At 23.3% G+C, this 21569-nt stretch overlaps 4 protein-coding genes across 4 annotated transcripts; 1 reads left to right on the top strand and 3 right to left on the bottom strand. All coding sequences in view use genetic code 6, as the record gives it.

The window, feature by feature from the left end:
* Positions 1-792: 792 nt before the first annotated feature.
* On the bottom strand, positions 793-14075 carry TTHERM_00647420 (cyclic nucleotide-binding domain protein; the record flags this gene model as incomplete). The annotated part of the gene is made up of 19 exons (XM_001027451.2): positions 793-1076; positions 1137-2558; positions 2652-3051; positions 3188-3347; positions 3412-3671; positions 3757-4167; positions 4253-4546; positions 4814-5336; positions 5789-6471; positions 6527-6948; positions 7324-9151; positions 9210-9615; positions 9754-10087; positions 10403-11087; positions 11153-11406; positions 11773-12318; positions 12405-12514; positions 13009-13570; positions 13751-14075. 19 exons carry the CDS (start codon positions 14073-14075, stop codon positions 793-795), a joined length of 9909 nt encoding a protein of 3302 aa, XP_001027451.2.
* A 1157-nt stretch (positions 14076-15232) lies between these two features.
* Positions 15233-15826, bottom strand: TTHERM_000647419 (hypothetical protein; the record flags this gene model as incomplete). Its single annotated transcript, XM_012800940.1, has 1 exon — positions 15233-15826. The coding sequence occupies one exon, from the start codon at positions 15824-15826 to the stop codon at positions 15233-15235; it is 594 nt and encodes a 197-aa protein (XP_012656394.1).
* Positions 15827-16026: 200 nt separating this feature from the next.
* Positions 16027-16329, top strand: TTHERM_000647418 (hypothetical protein; the record flags this gene model as incomplete). The annotated part of the gene is made up of 1 exon (XM_012800939.1): positions 16027-16329. One exon carries the CDS (start codon positions 16027-16029, stop codon positions 16327-16329), a length of 303 nt encoding a protein of 100 aa, XP_012656393.1.
* Positions 16330-17163: 834 nt separating this feature from the next.
* On the bottom strand, positions 17164-21350 carry TTHERM_00647400 (hect domain RCC1-like protein; the record flags this gene model as incomplete). The annotated part of the gene is made up of 11 exons (XM_001027449.3): positions 17164-17255; positions 17317-17634; positions 17709-17953; positions 18118-18321; positions 18406-18683; positions 18737-19260; positions 19320-19419; positions 19479-19528; positions 19595-20233; positions 20302-20457; positions 21014-21350. 11 exons carry the CDS (start codon positions 21348-21350, stop codon positions 17164-17166), a joined length of 2943 nt encoding a protein of 980 aa, XP_001027449.3.
* Positions 21351-21569: the final 219 nt, after the last annotated feature.

Below are 21569 nucleotides of genomic sequence, written 5' to 3'. Positions count from 1 at the left end.
AGATTATTAGATATCAATAAATAAATAAGCAATTAATAAAGAAAATTTTTAGTTACTAATACTACTCAAATTAATTACATCTCAAGAAAATAAATCAGTAAAAAATATTTAACATCTATATATAACTAAAAATTAAAAATAATGGGTCAAATGCCTAAACCTCTACTTTTTAACTTCAAAATGATCTTATTTTTTTAAGTAGAACCTTTGCCTATCATACAAAATTTAATAGTTAGATTTTATTTTTTTTATAGATTCTTTTATTTTTTATGATTATATTTCATTCATGATAAATTAGAAATAATCATATGATTTTTATTGAATTAGAAAATTAATTTGATATTTTCTTGTAAATTAATTATTTTTCTGAAATAGAAAAACTAAATTTTTTAGTTCTAGTTTTTAAGTGTTAAGCATTTCTTTATTTAACAAAGTATAAATAAATGAATAGCATTCAAACCATAGTTAAATCAAATAAATATATTAAATAAATTTAAATATAAGTAAACGTTTAGTTAGTTATTAAATTTTTTTATTTATTTATTAAAATAATTATTTTATATCTTAAATATTTATTTCGTTACATCATAATATTTTGTCTCGAAAAGAATAATTAATTAACATTTAGTATTATTTTTTTTATTTGTTTGCCTTTTTGTGAAAATTGGCTAATAAATAAATAAAATTTCATTGAACATTTAAAAAATAAAACAATTTATTTATTTATTATTTTGTTTAGTAAATTTTAGATATTTTGAATGAAGTGATATGAAGTAAGCTAAGAGATCTCACTCAATCATTAAAGTTATTAATTCTCTTAGTATTGTATTCATAGGCTTGGTTAATTAGTTATGATCCCCACCTTAAACTTGAGTTAGAGAGTAAGGAGAGCTGAGTCATTTTACTTAAACCAATTCTAGAATATCTTCTTTAAATCTTGTGATTTCCTATCACCATTCTTCTTGAACCATATGTGGGAATGTTAAAGTTGTTTTCATTTTCTTGAACTATTTCTGAGTCTGATAAGAAAGCATTTGAATCTGCCTTATCACTATTTAATTTAACTATTTTAAAATCTATTTATAAAAGAAAAATTAATTTAATCATTATTTTATTTTAAAAAAACTTTTATTTACTTTTATTTTTACTGAATAATAAATATATTTTTTTCTTATTGAAAATTTCATTATTTTGTTGTTTGATGCTTTTCACTTTGGGCTGTTTCTGATTATTTTTTGATAGTTTACTGTATAATTGTGCATATTTGTTCATAGGCGAAATATTCTTTTACTTTTGCAAATATTTTTTTCTGAAATTAAATTTCTTGAGAGGCTTTTAAATACCTTTTAATTTTATTTTATCAATTGCATTCTTGAGTTCATCTTCTTAATTGCTTTCCTCATTATCAGAATTGCTTGATATATTTTGTTAAGAACCCTCAGTGCTATAGTAGATTTAGTTTCCCTAATATGATGAAAATGATTCTTCAAGCAAAGATTTAGTTTCTTCTTCTACTTCACTATCACCCAGTAATTATTTTTTATTGCTTAAGCTTTCAATATTTTGGAAACCAAAATCAGGTGATTAAATTTCACTTTTTCCGTTTCTTCTTTCATCAATTTTTTCTAATAGTTTAAAGAACTTTGATTGCTTTTTTGAATTTATCATTTGTTGAGTGATTTTCTCTTTTTGTAAAGCTGTATTTTAATTTTCTGGTATAATTTCTCTCTTCAAAAATAGGTTTCTAAGCTTGCTAACTCCTGTAGGCTATGGCGAGCTAAGTTTTAAAACTTATGACTTAAGCATGTTATCTTCTTGTTAATTTTTTTAATTATCTAATTTAGGCGAATATTTTAATGATATGTTTAAGTTTGTATTTAACTGATCTGGGGTATTTTCTTCTTATTTTTTGCTTTGGGGGTCTGTGTCTTGCTTTTTCAACATTATATTTTTAAATTTGCTGATATGAGATGAGCTTGCTTTCAAAGGAGACAAAATTATCTTATTGGAAAGACTAATAGGATTTTCTAACAAATCTTGGTTATTTTATTGAAATGGATTACTAGGAGGTGAATTTTTATCCTTATTACTTGAGTTATTTGAATTTTCTGGTTGGTTTAAATTACTTAACACATTATTTGTTTTTGAAAAAATACTCTTTCTTTAAACTTAATGGTTTTTTGGTCTAAGAAAATTATTATCATCAGCTTCAAGTATTAGAGAATTATTGGTCCTATCCTAATTTTCAGTATCTTATTTAATATTTTAGCGTGTAGGAGTTTGAGAACTGTTATTTAAGCTGTATCCTCCCTTTTAAGAATCATTCCTTGAAATAATACTATTTCTCTTGCTACTGTTGCTATTAACTGCAATCATTTGCCTTCTTAAATTTGTCAATCCTATTCTTAATTCTGGTTTTAACTACGACTTAAGCTTAAAGCAGCTAAGGATAGACTCAACCCTCTTTAAACCTAACTAACCAATCTTTGTATCAGTATAATTAACTAAATTTGAAATCAAATTCAAAGTGTATCCTTTTTTTTTACCTTACTTAGTAGCTTTTTTTTAAACAAACAAACAAACAATAAATAAATAAATAAATAAATAAATAAATAAATAAATAAATAAATAAATAATATCTTTCAATTTACTTTGCTGTACTATTTCTACTTTTAATTCTGGGAATAGTTAAAACAACTTTTGAGTGTGCTCTAATTTAATAGTAACGACTTCAGTGAAATTACTCGAAAATGTATTACAGAGCCTAAGTTTGTTATCTTTATTCATGGTTATGCTGCTAAAAACATCTCCTTCTTTTAGTGTTAGTAAAATCGAGTCTTCTTTTGGGCTTAATACTTTAACAGTTCCCTTACTGATAAAATATAAGTCAGAATCAGTGCTATTCTTTACGTTTATATAGTCATTTTGTAAAAATACTTTGCGCTCAATATATTGAGCTATTTCTTTATAATAAACTGATTTTGTCAATTTGTATAATATAGGTATATTTTACAAGAATTTCATTTTACTTGTTAACATTAGCTACTCATACTTTAGATTAAAAAATCAAAATAAATTAATAATGCTATAAATTAAACAAAGTTTAAATTTTAAATTAAAGAAATTAGAAAAAATCATAATTGAATGCTTTCTCCAAAAATATAAATAGATAATAATAGAATTTTACCAAAGTATAAGGAATTAAAGGCATAATCTGTAACAAATCTTATTCTGCAGAAACTTGAGTAGTTGATTTGTATAAATAGTAGTGTTCAATTCTCCTATTTCTTTAGTCATGTGTTTTATTTTTACTGTCATATATATCGCTTAACAGAATTCTAAATTACCTAAATTAATTTTATTAGAAATAAAGAGTGTTAAATTTAAATGATTTATTTATTTATTAATTACATTATTTTTGAGTGAATTTCTAATTAGACTTCAGCTAATAGCTCAGATTAAGAAGCCAGCTTACCAAAACCATAAGCAATAAAAGCATCACCAAAGTAAATTGTTAAGAAAAAAAACACTCTTTCATAATCATTATTAGATTTCATACTTGGATATCCACATGTTGTAGCTATGCTCATCACAAAAAACATGCTATTTATAATTTTTTCATTTAGCTAAGCATCATACAAAGTATTAGCAACTATCCAATTAGAATCAGGCTGTAATTTATATCATATAATTTTTTAAATATTTGTTAATTATGAAATATAATAGTTGTCGTAAATTATTTAATTAGTTAATTACCACAAACCTTTGAGATATGTTTAAAACAAACCAAAACCAAATGCAAGAGATGTAATGCCAGCAAGTGACAAGATAAAGAACACTTTAAAAAATACCAAAAAGCTTTTATTGAGTTTTATTTAGTTATGAAATCCGTTACAAAATATTATTGACTTCAAAGAGATAAACTGATCTGACACCTCTAATTAAACTCAAAAAAGAGTATAATATTAAATTATCTTTATTATCTAACGAATACGTCCATAAAATCAAATTAAGGGGTAGCAAGTGAATAAATCTTTACAACAGGTTTTTTGATTTCCACATATAAGCAATGATTTTTTTGGTATCTGTAACAAGAGTTCCTTAAATATAAAAGGGTGTTTTGATATCAATATAGAGCTGCACCACTAATTGGAAAGCACTTAAAACCTAAGCAAAAAATATAATTTTTATTGCATACAAAGAAGTGTTTTGATATTAATGCTATTATAAATAAATAAAGAGATAAATATACCTCAAAGAAGAAAATGTAGTTGTTTAGCTCTATTTCATAGCAAATGTAAATTGGGGTAAAAATGATACTATAAATACTAAATATCATCGACATCCATTAGAGTTGATAAAAAGCATTTGAAGTAGGGTGGAGGAAGTAGTCAAACTTAGAATCAAAGAGCAAAAATATTTTATATACATATTTCCAGTTCAATATAATCATATTCATTTTTTTTATTTTATTTCCTTACTCATATCCATAAGGATTTGATATAATAAACAAATTTTTGTATTTTTCAGATTTAATAGATTTATCCTTTTAAATATTTTAGAAAATAAATTATTATAAAATAGCTATTGAATAAATGTTTATGTTTATTAGTTACTAAATTTTATTTTGAAATAAGAATAAATTCTAGCTAGAATCAACATATTTTAAAATAAAAATTCTTTCATTATTTTTCTAATAATTAATTATTACTACTTATTTAGAAAGCTTATCCGAATTTGTATTTATAAAATATCTACAAATTGTTAGTTAATTTTTATTTTATAAAGACTATAAATAATAAATTTAAATTACCTCAGCTTATTCTACATATCCAATATAATTTTGGTAAAATGTATTCTTTCTAACCTATTATCTCAATGAATTTAACAAATTCGATTGCTTTTGTAAGTTTTTATTTTCTTATTTTTAGTTATTTTGATTATCATCATCAGCATTTTCTTTTTTTTAATTCTCATCTTTTTCTTCATCCTCATCATCATCAATTAAATTAAAGTCTTTGAATAAGTCCATGTTAGCATCTTTTTAAGTTTTCGTTTCTTTTTTTCTTTCTATAACTTATAACTCCAAAAAATTAGCTGCTACAGCTTTATAGTGATTTAGTAATTCAGAAGTTACTTAATAATCTATAAAATTATTATCACTTGTTAATAGAATATGATCTTATGGAAGTTTTTTTTAAAAAAAGTTGAGACTGTACAACCACTCCTAGTTATTTCTTTTTTGTATGCTCATTATTTTAGAGTACCAGTCAGGGAATACTACTTTGATGTGTTTCAGTGACTCTTTAGGAATTATTCCAACGTTGCAAATGATTCTATAAATATAAAAAGTTTGATAACTCTTAGAAAAATAAACTATTTTTTCCAAAAATATTCACATTTACAAATGTAAATTTACAAATTTATACCTCAATACCTCTAATCTTTTATAAGATAAATATTTTTTTGGTTAAAAAGATAGGTATTAACGAAAGATCAATTTTTTATTTACTTTCCTAAAAGTAATTAAAAAATCTTTTTAAAAAGGTATTACGGTATTCAAATAAATTACAGAAAATTAACCCATGATAAATTATTAAAATTGAGTATTGAATAATATATTCTAAAAATAGCTTTTTCTAGTATTTTTGTGTGGATTTATTCAAATTTAGCTTTTAAAATTGAAGTATTTTATTTAGCGTTATGATAGAAGAATATAAATTAAACTATTTAATTAATTCATGAATCTAAAATTGTAAAATACTTTTCAAAATAAACAAATTTTTACTATGCTTATAAATAGCAAGAAAGAGGTAAATTTCCTTCTATAGATCCTCCAAAGTAATCTCCAATTTAAAAATCGTAAGCCTTTATTCCATTAAATTAAAATGCTTCTACTCTGCCTTGAAGGAGAATGTAAAGGTCCTAATATGTTTATCCAGCTTAAGCAATTATATCACTAGGAAGATATATTTTTGTGTGCATAAATCTGAGAAGTTAGCTCTCTATATTAGAATCTCTTTACCATCCATTAAGTTTGAATAAATTGCTCTATTTCAAGCTCTATGAGTATTTTTTCTTAAAAAATTCGACTTTTAGAATATATGGAAGCTTTTTAATGACTTCATTTTCATCCAAACCCAAAAAATCATTCCATATAAAATTGAAATATGCTTCTATTTATATCTAAAATCTATGAAGATCGATATTTTTAACTGTAAACATGACTTGCTGATACTTCTCGTCTAGGTTTTTCTTTAATATGAAAGTTGCATCTTTAGCGATTGTAGCGATGTTCCCGAAAACATATAAATGCAAAAATGTTGTAAAGAACATTATAATAATGCTGTAAGCTCTTTCTCTTATATTTACTCCTGTAACGTCTCCTACACCAACATGAGAGCATGTCACATAAGACCAATAAGTTGCATGTATATAAATAGAAACATTAGAAATATTAAGGGTGGTTCTCTATTTAATAATTAAGAAAAATATGTAAATTAATCAATAAATTTAAAAAATTTACATAATTGTTAGGATAATCTGGCTAAGGAGCTGGTATCTTTGCAAACCAAGAATTATTAAAGTCAGACTCCATATTTCCTAAAAATATAAGAATACAGCAGAAAACATGATTCATAAAAATATATGTTAATATAATCTCTATGACTTTAGTAAGATAAATATTTTTCTTCCTAATAGGCGAAAGAATATTAAACATTCTTGTAAAGGAAATACATCTGAGCATTTAAATAATTATTAAAAAGTAATCAGTTCTCCTATCCTTTAGTTGGCATAAATCAAATATCAATGAAAATGGAATAGCTTGTACGATTTAATACCCTATCAACAATTTCCTATAAATAGCCCTACTCTCTAAGTGATTTTATCTTTTCATTTTATCTTCTTCTTTATCGTATTAGCTAAACCCTTTCTATAAAACGCTATCTAAATATTTATTTATTTAATTGATTATTAATTTATTTATTTTATTAGATTAAATTAAATTAATATATTTATGAAATGATTATTTATAATTTACTAAATTATTTAAACATTTTTAAGATAAATTATTTATTTTATTTATAAATGTTTAATTAATAAATTAATTTATAATTATCTCATTTGCAACCTTTTTGGATATGGATTTAAAATTATAGTTGAAAGTTAAGGTGCTTGCTACAATCGCTGTTAAAAAATTATTTGAGTAGCATTTATAAATATTTAATTATTTTTATTTGCTAATTTTTCTTTTTTAGTTAATGATTAATGAATAAAATTATTTTCTCAAAATTTAATTAATAAAAAATCTATTGAAATTACCATCTGGAAGCTTTAAAAATTTAAGCTCCTCATAAATTTAATTTAAAGTGATTCTACTTTTATTAAGATTTCTTAATTCTATAATAAGGATGAGAGCTTCTATTGCAATCAAAATAGGATTTCTAAAAGTGATATCAGAATAGGCTAAATACAAAGGTATTAAAATTGTGTAATAGTACTATGCAAAAGATACTTAATACTCCAAATTTTTAAAAGAATTATAAAAACGCTTCAAATTTTAGAACGTAGAATTCTTGAAATGAGTAAGGAATTTTTTGAATGCAAGGTAACTTTCTTAGAAGTTTATTTAATTCATTTTTTTAATTTTGTGTTAGGATTTTTCTTCAGATAAATCTAAATCAAGCTGAGTCAAATCAATATTAAAATCAAAGCTGTTATAATCATAAAGAAATTCATCATAATTAATTTCAGGTTTTAAATTATCTTCAGTTGGAATATGAATAAAGCTTTATTGTCCCTCGTTTTCCTAGTTTTCAACTTAAGTTGTTGATATTGCAATTACATTTTATAAGTTTTCACTATCTACAATCTTATTTCCTTTTTCTATTTAAATATTTTAGTTATCATCTTGCTCATCAAATTTCACCAAATTATTTTCATGATTAAATTTTAAAATATTTGGATCACAATAACTTTCATTGTTATATTCCTCTTCCTCCTAGATAAATTATGAATTGTTAATTAATTTATCAAGTTGCCAAAGAATCTAATTGAATTCAATGTTAGCTTCTTATTATTCATAAACATTATTCTCTGATTCAGAATCTATTAAAGATAAACTTCCAGTATCGAAATATTTTTTTAAATCTTCTTCACTAATTTCAATTTTTTCTGTTTGAATATTTAGCTCAGATGGATCAAAGGATAAGTTTTCCACATTAAAATTGTTTTCAATTTCAGACTCAAAATACAGATTGTTATTGTTTACTTGATTGAAAATAATTTAATTAGAAAAAGTCATGACTTCTTCTAATTATTTCTATTGCTCCTTAGTTAATAATTCCTATCTATTGGTAATACTTGATGGAGTGACAACTTTATTTTGTAGCTTGTTTTCGAAATCGAATCTTTCTAATGTTGTTTTTGGTGTAATTTTTAAGGAAGCTATATCAATATTGCTCGAAGTAGATTCTGGGAAAATATACAAACTTTATTGTAGGTTAAACTAGTTTTCTTTTAAAAATTAATTTTAACTACTATTTTAGAGATGATTTTAAGCTAGATAAATCTTCTAATTTTAGATATTTTTTGTTTCGCTTTCTAGTATATCTATTTTTAAATTATAGTTTTCCATGTCATTTTGTTATAAAATTTATTAGCTGTTCTTTGTTTTAAGTTTATCTGCACTGTCCTTAATTTAATCATTTTTTGAGTTATTTTTTTTGTTAAGAAAGATATTCTTAAAGCTGAAGCTTTTTTTTTCTTCATTAGACTCAGTAAGAGGAAGTTATTCAATTTGGTTGTTAGCTTTGTAAAAAGCATTATTATTTTAGCTTTATTTATTATTTTCTTGCTTTGAGCATCTGACTTAAATAATTGACATGATAGCTTCTCTGTAAATTGAATTAGATTTAATGAGCTACTAGTTGATTAATATTTATTTATTTGAAGGAAAAATAGATAAAATCTCATTATCATCTAACTTTTTTATACCAGATAATTCAATCTCATTTTAATAATCTTCATATTCACCCTTAAAATTATTCAAGGAATGGAATCTATTAAATCCCTAGTCCTAATCTTAATCTATTTTCATAGTCTTTGTTTTTTAAATTTAGTCTCTCTCAATATAAATATCCTAATAATCCTTCAGAATAAAAATTCTTTTAAAAAAAAATTATAAATTAAATTTAATAAATAAATACTTCATTTGTATCATTAGCTTTCTAAGGATAGAGATTTTCTAAAAACTCTTTTACAACGGGATAGTGTTCTTTGAAATTTAAGTAATCATTTAATGTTAAAACATACAAACAAACATTTGTTTTTGCCTTAACTGAAGCTTATCTTATGCTAGGTTATTCTTTGAGCAACTCTAAACCTCCAAAATAACTGCTCTTATGTATTTCAGCTAAAACTTTCAATCCATTTACATCACGAATAATTACCTAAGCTGTTCCATCAGCTACAAAATACATTTCCTGAGCTAAATCTCCCTTCTAAAATACAAATTCATCACACGGAATTAGCAGCTTTGTCAATTATTTAATGAATTATATTATAACTCCCTCGTACTCAATTTTGTATCTTGGATTCACTAAACTGATTATGCTATTTATTTAATTAATTAAGCAAAAAATAATAAAATTGACAATAATAAATAAATAAAAATGATAATTTTTTGTTTTTTAATTTGCTAAATTTAAGGAAAAACATTGATATATTAAAAATTTTGTTAATTTTAATTACAATCTCATTTCATTTAGCAGAATTTAATCTTTGATAGTTTCAGGTAGATAGCTGTTAGACAAATCTTCATCTTCAATGCCTCTTAGCTTAATCCATTCATAAGTGTAGAAGTTATTTATTCTCTTTTTTAAATCGTTAGATAGTCCTATTTACTTAGACCAATGTTTGAACGATTCTATTTTTTCCATATGTGTTGCAAACATATTTTTTTCTATCAAGCCTAAATGAGCGATTTGAGCAAACAAAAATGAAATAAATATCTTAAACCCAATATTTGTATAGTTTTAGAAAGTCTTCTCTAAAGGACTTACAGCCCAAAAATCACCATAACTTCCTATAAATAAAATAAACCAAAAATTTAAAAGAATTTTCACTTTAAAAGATTAAATTATTATATCGAAAGAGGTTTGATTATTCTATATTTCTCATAAAATAAATCATAATTAATGTAAAATAAAACTCATACATAATATTTTTAGCATTCTTTATTATATTAAAAAACTTTTATATCTTATTTTTAAATATTAATAATTTTTTTTTTCCAGAGTTTATTTTTCTTTTATTTAAATAAACTACTTACTTACTATTCATTATGGATTTTTTCAAATTATTTTTATATGAGCTAAATATAAATTAAAAATAATTTTACCTTAAGTACTAACGCAGAAAGACCAGTATAAAAAGTTAACGTATAGACTAAAGAAGCCCTGTGAAATAAGTGGTGTCATTGAAGGTATAGAATTTAGATCCATTTACTAAAATAAAGTTTTAAATGAAAACTATTTATTACCTTCATTATCATAGTAAATAGAAGTCTCATATTCGAATTTACAAATACTGTACATAATGCTTGCTGCTAAGTGATTTAAGAAGAAATAGCCGAAAAATAGCTATAAAAATGTAAAATATTTATACTCTTTGTTGTATTCTGTTTTAAGTTTGTTGATGTAAAAATAGAATCTCTAAAATTTTATGAGCTTGAGTAATCTGAGTGCTCTTACGAATGTTCTACTGTATGTTGTGTTTTCTCCGTTAACAATTAAATCATAAATATCAGAAAAAGGTACTGTAGAAAATATATCAAACATCAGATGGTTATTTACATATTGTAAAAATATGTTTTCTATATCTTAGTTAAATGTTTGAGTTCTTTTATTGTAAGAAGATAGTCTAGATACAATGAATGAATCAGCTAAATAGATTAAAAAGCTCAAAACTTCTAAAAAAATTAAGAACCATCCATCTAAATCAGTGTAAAAACAAATTGTAAAAATGCAGTAAAACAGATTATAAAAAATGGCAAAAAGCAATATTGAACACCAAACTAGAATTATCTTTTCATAAAATTTAAAAATTAATTGCTAAGATTTTTGTAAATATTTTAAACAAATTTATTTACGTTTTCACTAGCAAAAATTATTTAAAACCCATAAATTTATCTATGCTTTTATATTTTTATGAATAAATTATAGTCAAAAGGTGATTCTAAACTCTCTTTGTTGTCTATATCCTCTTAAGACAAATAATTGTCACTGTCATTTTATTGATCCTCAACTAAGTTAATACTACTAAAGCTCATTTTTTGGTTTTTATCACAATTCTAATTAAATGACTTTCTCCTTTAAACAAGCAATCCTCTAGTACTCTATCTGACTGTTTATGATTAAATATTCATTTATTTATTAAACCAAAGTTCATTTTATAAAAATTAAATTTAAATTAATCCCAAAATTAAAAAATATATCATCAAATTAGTGATTTTTACTATGTCTGCTCTATTACATATTTATTTATTTAATTGTTGAAATTTTTTACATATTTGATTGGTTATTTTCAAAAAGAGTCTATTAATTTTTATGTATTTTTAGAATTTAAGTATAAAAATTTATTATGAAAAGTTAATCAATTTAAAAAATTTAAAAATTGATCATTTTTTTTGTCAGCTAGATACAAAAATATTTTTTGCTACTTTACAACCAATAATTTATTAAAAATTTTATTTTGTAATAGTTTGATTACTGTATGTAAGATTTTGGAATTCTATGTTTTCGTCTTCATCTTAATATGGCTTATAAGGAAGTGGACCTTAACTTACATCTTCAGGCTTAGATATTTTCAGTCGCTATTATGCAACTTTGAGTAAAAAATTTTTCATATCTGGGAACTCATTTATTATTGAAAGAAAATCATCTTTAGAAATGCACATAAATATGCAATCTGTCATGGCTCTTACATAGCAGGATCTATAATTAGATAAGAGAATGCCAACTTCCCCAAAATAAGCTCCTTCCTCTAATATACCAATTATTGTTTTTTTATCAGTTGCTATTATTTCCACCTTTCCCTTGCTAATTATAAAAAATTCTTCTGCAAGTTCTCCTGGCCTAGTTAAATAATCATACTAAATTGCTACTCTCGGATATAATTTTTTTATTATTCCTTGCACAAATTAGGGAGAACCTAAGTTAAATATCTAAACGCTTTATATCAAGTGCTGATTATAATCTAACGAAACCTCTATTTCTAATTAATGAGGCAGCTCATATAAAATATCATAATATAGCTCTGATAAATTAATAAAAAAAAAGTTAGTTGGTAAGTTAAATTTAATTTATTGCTTTGATAAAAAAAAATCTTAAAAAAATTTTTACTAATCTTATGACCGTCTTAAAAACTGTGGAAAAATTGTTACATTTTATTCCATATTCTATAAGGAATTTATCTTTAGTTAGCATACAATTAAACTTACTCTTATCTTTATCTTTTACAGTTAAAATAATTTTATAATTAAATATTTCATGCAAATTAATTTCTTCTAAAAATCTAAATATAAAATTTTTAATTTATTTATTTATGAATATATTTTTTCTTTTCGTAAATGGTTCTCAATCAAACTATTTCTTTTCCAAAATGAATAAATAAATTAAATTTACTTATCTATGTATTTAAAATATTAGCCTAATAATAATTTTAGAGATTATATTAATCATTGAATAATTAATTAGTTTTAAATTTTTTTAAAAGTAATTCGGAATCTAAAAGAAGTTTGAGATATTTATTTAAGATTCATAATTTTTCTACTTCATATTTTTTTTTTGTAAAACTTTATTAATTTACTAATTATTCAATCATATATTATAGATGAGGCTTATTTTATTCTTCTTTTGAAATGTTATATATAAATTTTTCAGTTTTATTTTTGTATAAAATACAAATGTTCTTTTAAATTATAATGAAAAATTAACGAATACTTACTTGACATCCAGTGAGAACTACTGGTTAATCTGAATTTTCCTTTCTAAATCAGAAAATATTTTACAATAGAATACACTGCCTGTAACCATAGCTATAATAGTAAAAATGATTTCCCATTCAGTAGTTGGCGCAACATCGCCAAATGAGGAACCAATCATAGCTTCTACCGCCCATTGCAAGCCAGTTTAATATTTCATAAAACCATTGCTCTCATCATAGCTAGTTTTACTAAAATACCCCTTTGTTATGTAATAATTAAAAAAAACAAAATAGCACGCTAAGAAATGATTTGTAATTAAAAGCCAAAAAAATATTCTAGCTATTCTAAAAAAAATAAGTTTATTGAAATCAAGATATTTAATGAGATTCTCAAATTTATTCAAAAATCTTTGAATATTGTAGTAGCGAAGCAGCTTCAGTAAATACAATAAAATAACTATTGTGGGTAGCAACTATTGGTCATCATCATAGTCATCAAATTCAACACCTTGACTACCTTGAATCAACTAAAGAGTAAACTAGATAGGAAGAGAAGAAAGAATCATTATAATAGCTGATATAGCTAATATTTTATATTATTTACAAAAAAAATATTAATAATTAGTTTCAGTTAAGGCAAATCAATAGTAAAAAATAGAAAAAATTAATATTTTGCATGTCAAAACTCCCGCAATTTCAAATTTGACTTAGTTAGCTAGTGATGCTAAAAGCATTTTAAATATTTTAAATGTTGGTTGTTTACCTGAATTAACTTCTCTAAAGCTGATTTGAGAAAAAAAATAGTAATCTTTATTGTTCTACTTAGAATTTAGCATAATAATTAGAATTAAGTTAATTATATATGTCAGCTCTATAAATATTTCAATTGCACCTTATATTCCCTACGGGTACTACGAAAGAGCAATCCAAATCATATATACTATAAAACAATACACGTCTAGAAGAAAAACCCATAAATTCCAAGTAAATCCAGTAGTTTTGAAATAGGCAAATATATCATATTCCTTTCTTATTAGTTTAATCTTATCCTACAAAACTAGTTTGCCTTCATTTCGACCTTTGTTCATTTATACTCAAAAATTTATGTAAATGCAATTTAAAATCTTGATCTATTTTATTATTAACTCCTTCCTTCGTTCCTTTTGTTGAGGTATTTTATAAGCAACAATAATGCTATTTCTCTTATAAAATCAACCTATTTGTGAGTAAAAAATTTATTTTAAATTAGCTAGTTTTTGATATTTTTGATATTAAATTTATATAATTAATAAACCTTTAATGTTATTTGTAAATAATTTTCATTCATTCTATATTAATTTTGAATTTATTTGATAAAATATTTGCTTGCATTATGTGTGAAATCTAAATAGCTAGTAAGTTTCCTTCTTGATAGTTAATTAATTAGCTTAAGCTTTTCTTTTCAGTTCTATTGAAGTAATAAATAATAGATTTTCTTACTACATCATTGATTTTTAGATATTATACAAATATATTTTATATTACTTGCCATTTACTACATGTGATCATTTAAAATCAACTTTATCTCTAAAAATAACATTAAAATTAAGTTTTACTTTGAAAAATTTGGTCAATATCAGCATAGAATAATTATTCTTATAATAAAAGCATAGCTATTATATATATATATATATTACTGAATGTATTGCTTTAATTTATTTTTTGTAAATTCATTTATATTAAGCATAATTCTTTAAATATTTTTATTAATTAAAATACAAAAATAAATTATATCTAAAATTAATTTTACGAAAAAGTTTTTTATTTTAATAATAGTAATATGTTCAATTATTATAAAACACTCGTAATTCCTTGTAACAAAACACAGAAAAAAATTAAGATATTAGAGTAAAAACAAATTTTAGTTAATTTATATTTTTCAGGAATATAAGCAAAGCTGTAATATATTTTAAGTGAGATAAAATAGAAAAAGCAAAGTAAAAAGTTATTTTATAAATTTTATTAACATATTCCATCTATAAAAAAAGAAAAAATTTAAATGAAATTTATTTAGATTTTTATCCTTTTGAAAATGAAAATTTTCAAGAAAGTAATTTTAGAAAAAAATGAATAAATATGTATAAATTCATAAAATATCTAAATAATTTAAAAAAATAAAGCAAAATATTAAATGAATTTAATTTAATAAAACAAGAAGGTAAGCATATAGGGAACTTCAATTGTATTTTCCATGATAAATGAATTATCAACCATCTTCTTTAAATTTTTTGATAAAATAAAAGATAAAAAATTTTTATTATGTGCTAACGAATTTTTTTTTAGTAATTGTATGTGTTTATTAGCTTTTATATGCTTTTTTTAATTTCTTCTTTTTTTATTCTTTTTATTTTATTTCAAAATTTTTAATCTTTCTTAATTTTTATTCATGCTTTCTTTTTTATTACAAAAATATTTTCAATCTTTTATTTTTCTTTTTATTCTTTTTATCTCTAAAATTTATATAGAATGATGCCTTTAAAAATTATCTTCGATGCTAAAAAATAAAATCTAAATTGATTATTTTAAATAAAAATTGGAGTTGGTAGGGAAGAGATTAGTGTTTTGATATATCCACATTCTCAAAGGAATGATTTAAAATTTTCAAGCGAATATTTTAATGATGAAAATTTTGTAGCTTACAAGATAGTTAAATCAATAAGTCTTCATTAAGAAATAAATTGATTAAATGTTAACGTTTGTTGCTGTGCACGAATGCCAAACGATAATTCATCTATTTATTTCTTTCAAATTTACTGATTTTAAAGTTGGGATTTAAAAAACTTTCTTGATAGGTAAGCATTTTTATGATTCGTGGGCTAATCAACAAATTTTAACATCACTTTTTCGCTTTTTTTATGTATTAAAAAATTTTATTTATTTTTAATTATTTATTAATCTCTTAATTTTTTTTCTTCTTCCTCTTTTCCTTCTTTTTAGTGATCAAATCTTTTTTAATCTTCTGGCTTTTGTTATTGGGAGGGGAAAATTTTAATTAAAAATATGAAAGATTTCTTATTTTAAATTTAAAATCTGCTCTAAGATTTTTCTTCAAATCTTGACAAAGCAAGAGGAAAAATTATAATTATTAAAAAGAAATTTAAAGTAGTAATAAGCTTAAAGAAAAGTAAATCAATAATTTTAAGTTTTTTATCCCTTATCACAACAAACTCTAAATCCTATTTTATTAGTTTATCTTTAAAGTCTTCGACTATTAGCTATTGTTTAATATTAATACAAAAAACCGCAAGGTTTCTTAGAGAAAATGATGTTAAACCTAATAGATCGATTAGACAAAATTATTGAATTACTATCTGAAAAGCAATTAAAAGTCAATAGACCAACAAAAGCATAAAATAAAGCTTTTGAGGAATTTTCAAAAATATCGCGATCCTCCTTTCCCAACTAATAAATTTAATATATTAAAACAATATAAAACAGATTTAGAATTTAGATAGAAGGTATGGCGGCTTGAGAACGAGAACGAAGAAAAAGAGAGAGAATATATATTGATAGATATAAAAATTAATAAATTTATAAATAAAAAAATAGAAAATAATATTTTGATATTAATTAAATAAAAAAATAAATAAAACAATTAAATAAAATAAAAAAATAAATAAAACAATTAAATAAAATAAACAAATAAATAAAAATATAAAATAAAAATAGATAAATAAAATAAATTAAATTAGATAAATAAAATAAACAAAATTTATATTAATTAAAAAAATAATAAATTAACTTATGATTAATTAAATATATAATAAATTGAAGCACATTTTTATTTTATATTTGTTTATTTTTTTTGATTTTATTTGCAATAGAACCAAAAAAAATTAATTTATAAGTCTTCTAAATTACTTTATTTTCAATTTTTTTAAAGTATTTTTACTTAATCAAAATAAAAATAAAATTAAATGTTGCTTATGGTTAAAATTTTATTGTAAAATTTAATAAAATAAATCTGAAATGAAAATAGAAGGAATCTTATCCTAAAAATTACATTTAAATTTAAAATAAAATGTAAATATATAAATAGATATTAACAAAGATAAAAATTAGCAAGCTTTAAGATAAATTTTAGTTATATTTTATTTATTTTTATTTTATTATTTAAAGTATGATAATTAGTTAGTGTCATTTAGGAGGTTTAGGAGCATTCTTTTTTAAATTTTTTAATTCTGCATCTTCTATTTTAGCTCTTTGATCTAATGGGATATCTTTAAAGCCTAGGAAGATTATGAAACAAATTGTTTAGATATGTTAATTAAAAATAAAAAATTAAATTACTGTAATATCTAAAGGATTTTTATGCATTACTAAAGCATTATCCATTGTAAGAAATCTCAATAGTAACATCATGAATACCTGAGGGTACTTAATCGAGTTCAGGTATAATAACTCCTATTTTAGAAGAGTTTTTATAGACTCCCTTTACAATTTTGCTTGCATTATTAAATACGAATGATATGATCATATCTGGAGAATCTATGAAATCTTCACCATGAATATACAAATATTACCCAGTCTTCTTATAGAAATACTGCAAATCATATAATTCTAATTCTAATTACTTTCTTAATTCTTCTTTTTTCTTTACTTAATCAGCTGTTTTAATTGAAATATTTGTTAAAAATAGCCATTATTTTGAGTTTAAAATTTTAATTTATATATTTATTTACCTTCTGATAATCCTTATAAAGGATCTACGATTGGTTCTCTTGCATTCCATTTAGCTTGTATATCTTATTCCGTTAAGGTTTTTTCCCATTCTGGAACTGAGCCTATTCTTGTTATTTAAGCTTCTGCATATTAAAAGTCTGCAACATGTATCCACTAAACTCCGTTTAGAGTCAAAGCAACATCAATTTTGTTTGATTAAACTTCTTTGATAAGCTCTGGAGTTGGATCTTAACCACCTAACAACCTTATTTAAAATAAAAATACAAAATTTAAAATTTATATTTATAAAAAGTATGTAATCTGATTAATTTTTCTCAAGAAATGTTGGTTAATAGATTTAGTTATTTTTTTCTTTTGAGATTTTTGAGATGATCAAATTTTTAAACTTTCTAAAGTCATATGTTTTACCAGTTGATTGGAGGTGCAATGAAAGTAAAGGAACGTTCCTTTTTATCCCAATTTATATCAATTAATCTTTCTCCGTATTTACTCTTAAACATAATCCTCTTGCTCAGAGTGTCAAAGAAACCTTCACCCATTAGTTTACAATGAGCTCCACCACTTAATGCATCGTTATTAGGCTCCAATTTGCTGACATGCACATCATAAAATCTAATTTAATTTGAAGATAGATTTAATTATTTTTGAATAAACAATTTTTAAGGAAATATTTTAATAAATGAATATATTAATCACCTAAATGATGAAGGTTAGCCAGTGAATTGCTGTCCATTTAGTGATACATCGACATTGAAATTAAGTGAATCATTATTAAATTCTGTTAACGTTGGTACTGTGCAAGTGATTTTACCTTTATCGTATTTTCCAACAACACATATCCAGTTTTCTTTTTCTAGCTCTGGATCTTGAGGCTCAATATCAAGAGGATTTATCATTTAATTTTGATTAGCTTGGTTAATACTTCCTTTTCTATTCTTACTATTTATTGTGCTCATTGGAGTGTCATAATCTTGCTGAATTTTTAAAGGTAATTTTAACTTTAATGAAATAAATTGAATTTAATTACTTTGACTGTTTGAGTTTACTCTGTTGCTGCTCCGATTCTCTTTGAGTTAGTCAAACTGCTATCTCCTGGCTTTTTAGTTTCTTTCTTTGATCTTGATTAAAATCCAACAGTTAAGTGCTTGAGATAACTTGCTGTTAAATCATCTATTTAAATATGAAGAGTCAATTCTGTTCCACCCTCTACACTGGCGCATTTAGGTTCAATAGAAGTCATTTAGATTTTTGAAGAATAAATTAAAAAGCTTTCTTCACATTAAGTGTAAATAACGCCATCAAGAGTTATTTCTAATGTACAAAGCAAAGGCCATTCAATGTGGTCTTCGCTTGCATCATCGAATTTAGGGGTTTAGCAATAAAAACTCTCAGTTGAACCATCATATTAAAGTCCAACTTCGAGCTAATATTTTCCAAACTTAAATCTAATTGACTGCTTAGCAGTCTCAGCAAATCCAGTACCTAGCAAAGAAATTAAAGTGCCACCACATGAAGGACTGTAATTGGGTCTTACTGACATTATTCTCATAGCTAATAATTAAAAAATTTCTTATTAAGTAATTGTTTTAGTAAAAAGCATTTTATTTTACGAGCAAAAAACACTCCTGAATTGCTTGTGATGCACATTTCAGTGAATTTTCTGTTTTACACATTTTCTGTTATCTTTCTTGGCAAGTCTTAAAAGTGGTCCTTTATATTAATTATAAAAATACTTTTTTGTCTAATTTAAATGATGAACAATTAAATACATTTTTTTGTCCTAAATTTCCTCCTCCCCAAGACCATAAATTTCCTGAAACTGATTGATTGGTTAATTATATAAACAATTAATTACAAAAAAATTCAAAAATTATAAAATGATTACCATCAATTGCAAATGTATTGTTATAACCACAATAGGCTGAGGCGAAAAGAGGCAATTCATTTCCTAAAATATCTTTTTTTACTCTTTATGGGTAATAAAGAGATTTTGTTCCTTCCATTCCAAGTTATCCTTTTGTATTGAAACCCCATGAATATAGCTCACCCTCTTCGGTAATAGCAACAGTGTGACCATAACCACCACTAACACAAATGATCTTTTAATTGTTTTAGTTACCAGAAGGGATAGGATTTATTTTAAGTTCATCATGATTGTGCTAGAGCTCAATTTTATTGACACCACTCATTTAGTTTTATTCAGTGTTGACTCTCTTATCAAACATTGAATTTGGCTGAGCATTAAGATTAACTATAACAGGATATGGTTCACTTTTCTTTTTGCCTGTTCCTGTTTATCCTAAACGAGCTTCTCCCCATGAATAAAGTTATCCAGAATCTGTAATAGCAAGTGAGTGATAAGCACCACATGTAATGAATTTGATTCTCTTTTTAATATCAGCACCATTTTTCATATCGTATTTCTCATAAAAGAATTTAACATAGCATGGAACTGAAGAAGAATCTTTTCCAGTTCCTAATTATCCCTCAAATCCTCTGCCCCAAGAATAAAGATCAAATGTTTCTTAATATTTAAAATATAAAAAGTTAATTCTAAAGCAAAACTAAATTTTTAAAATAATTTTTAATTACCAGTTAGTGCTAGTGTATGGAATTCACCACATGCTACTTAAATGATCTTCTTCTCTTATAATTTTAAGATATTTTTAGGAATATCAAGCTGCAAAATACCGCCATGTCCTAAAGATCCATACTCCCCAATTCCATATGTGTATATTTTACCATCCTCTAAATTTTTTATAGGAAAATAAATTGATTTTGTAATTAATTAAAACTCATTCAATCATATCAATTTTATTTTTAATTCAAAGTTAAGGTGAATTTTCATTTTAATTTATTAATAAATAAATATTTTTATTTAAAATCTAATCGAAATTAACCAAATAAATATATTATCAATCTATCTGTCAAAATTTCTATCAATCTAGATACCATTATTATGCAGTTAACATTTTAATATTGGGATTTAAAATTTACTTTTCAAAGATACACTGAATTGTTTCTTTCTTTATAATTTTAATTTCATTAAATATAACTTAAAAAAAATATAAAAATAGATTTCAGCTTTTATCTTATGAATTATTTTAAATTAAAAAACATAATCTATTTATTGCTGTTAGTAAAATTATTTATTTTCTAAAGTTTTTATGTTATATAATAAAAACAAATATTGCTTTATCCATTCTTAAAACTTCTTCTTTCTTAATCTTTACTAATATTATCGAAAATAGCTTTTATAAATAAACTAAAATTTGTTTAAGGCTTTTGAAAGAGTTTTATTTACCTGTAATGAACACAGTGTGCTTTTTGCCACATACCATTTTTTTAATTTAACCTTTGTCATTGAAGCCTTAAAATATATCTTCTAAATTTTTAACACTTCTTGCTTCATCAGTAAATGTATAATCATAGTCATCATATTCCGGAGCATGTAAAGTGCTAACTAATCCCTCATTGAAGTGACCTTCTTCAATTACAAAAAGTTTTTTAAATCCGCCGCTAATATTTGTGACAAGCTTGCCTCTAAAATGCTTTAATTATTCAATTGATCCTCCTACTTCATCATTAGTAATGAATATTTCTCCAAACTATGGTTTTTTAGTAGTAATATCAGATATCATTTAAATCAAATTGCTTCAAATATATTGATCAGTATTTATAAATGTCAGGTTTTTATTTAGTAAAATATCTATCTACTTTTATACTTAGAATTTCCTTTAAACTTTGTTCTATTTATAAATCAATAAACAGCTAACTATTTAACTATTTGTATATTTTGTTTGAACTATTGCTTGTTGATATTTTTAATATATTTTTTATTCGCAATAGAGATATACTTA

The sequence above is a fragment of the Tetrahymena thermophila genome, assembly GCF_000189635.1.
Source record: "Tetrahymena thermophila SB210 genomic scaffold scf_8253887, whole genome shotgun sequence".
NCBI lineage: Eukaryota > Ciliophora > Oligohymenophorea > Hymenostomatida > Tetrahymenidae > Tetrahymena > Tetrahymena thermophila.
Note: the sequence above shows the minus strand (reverse complement) of the source record. Positions and strands in the feature narration are given on the sequence as shown.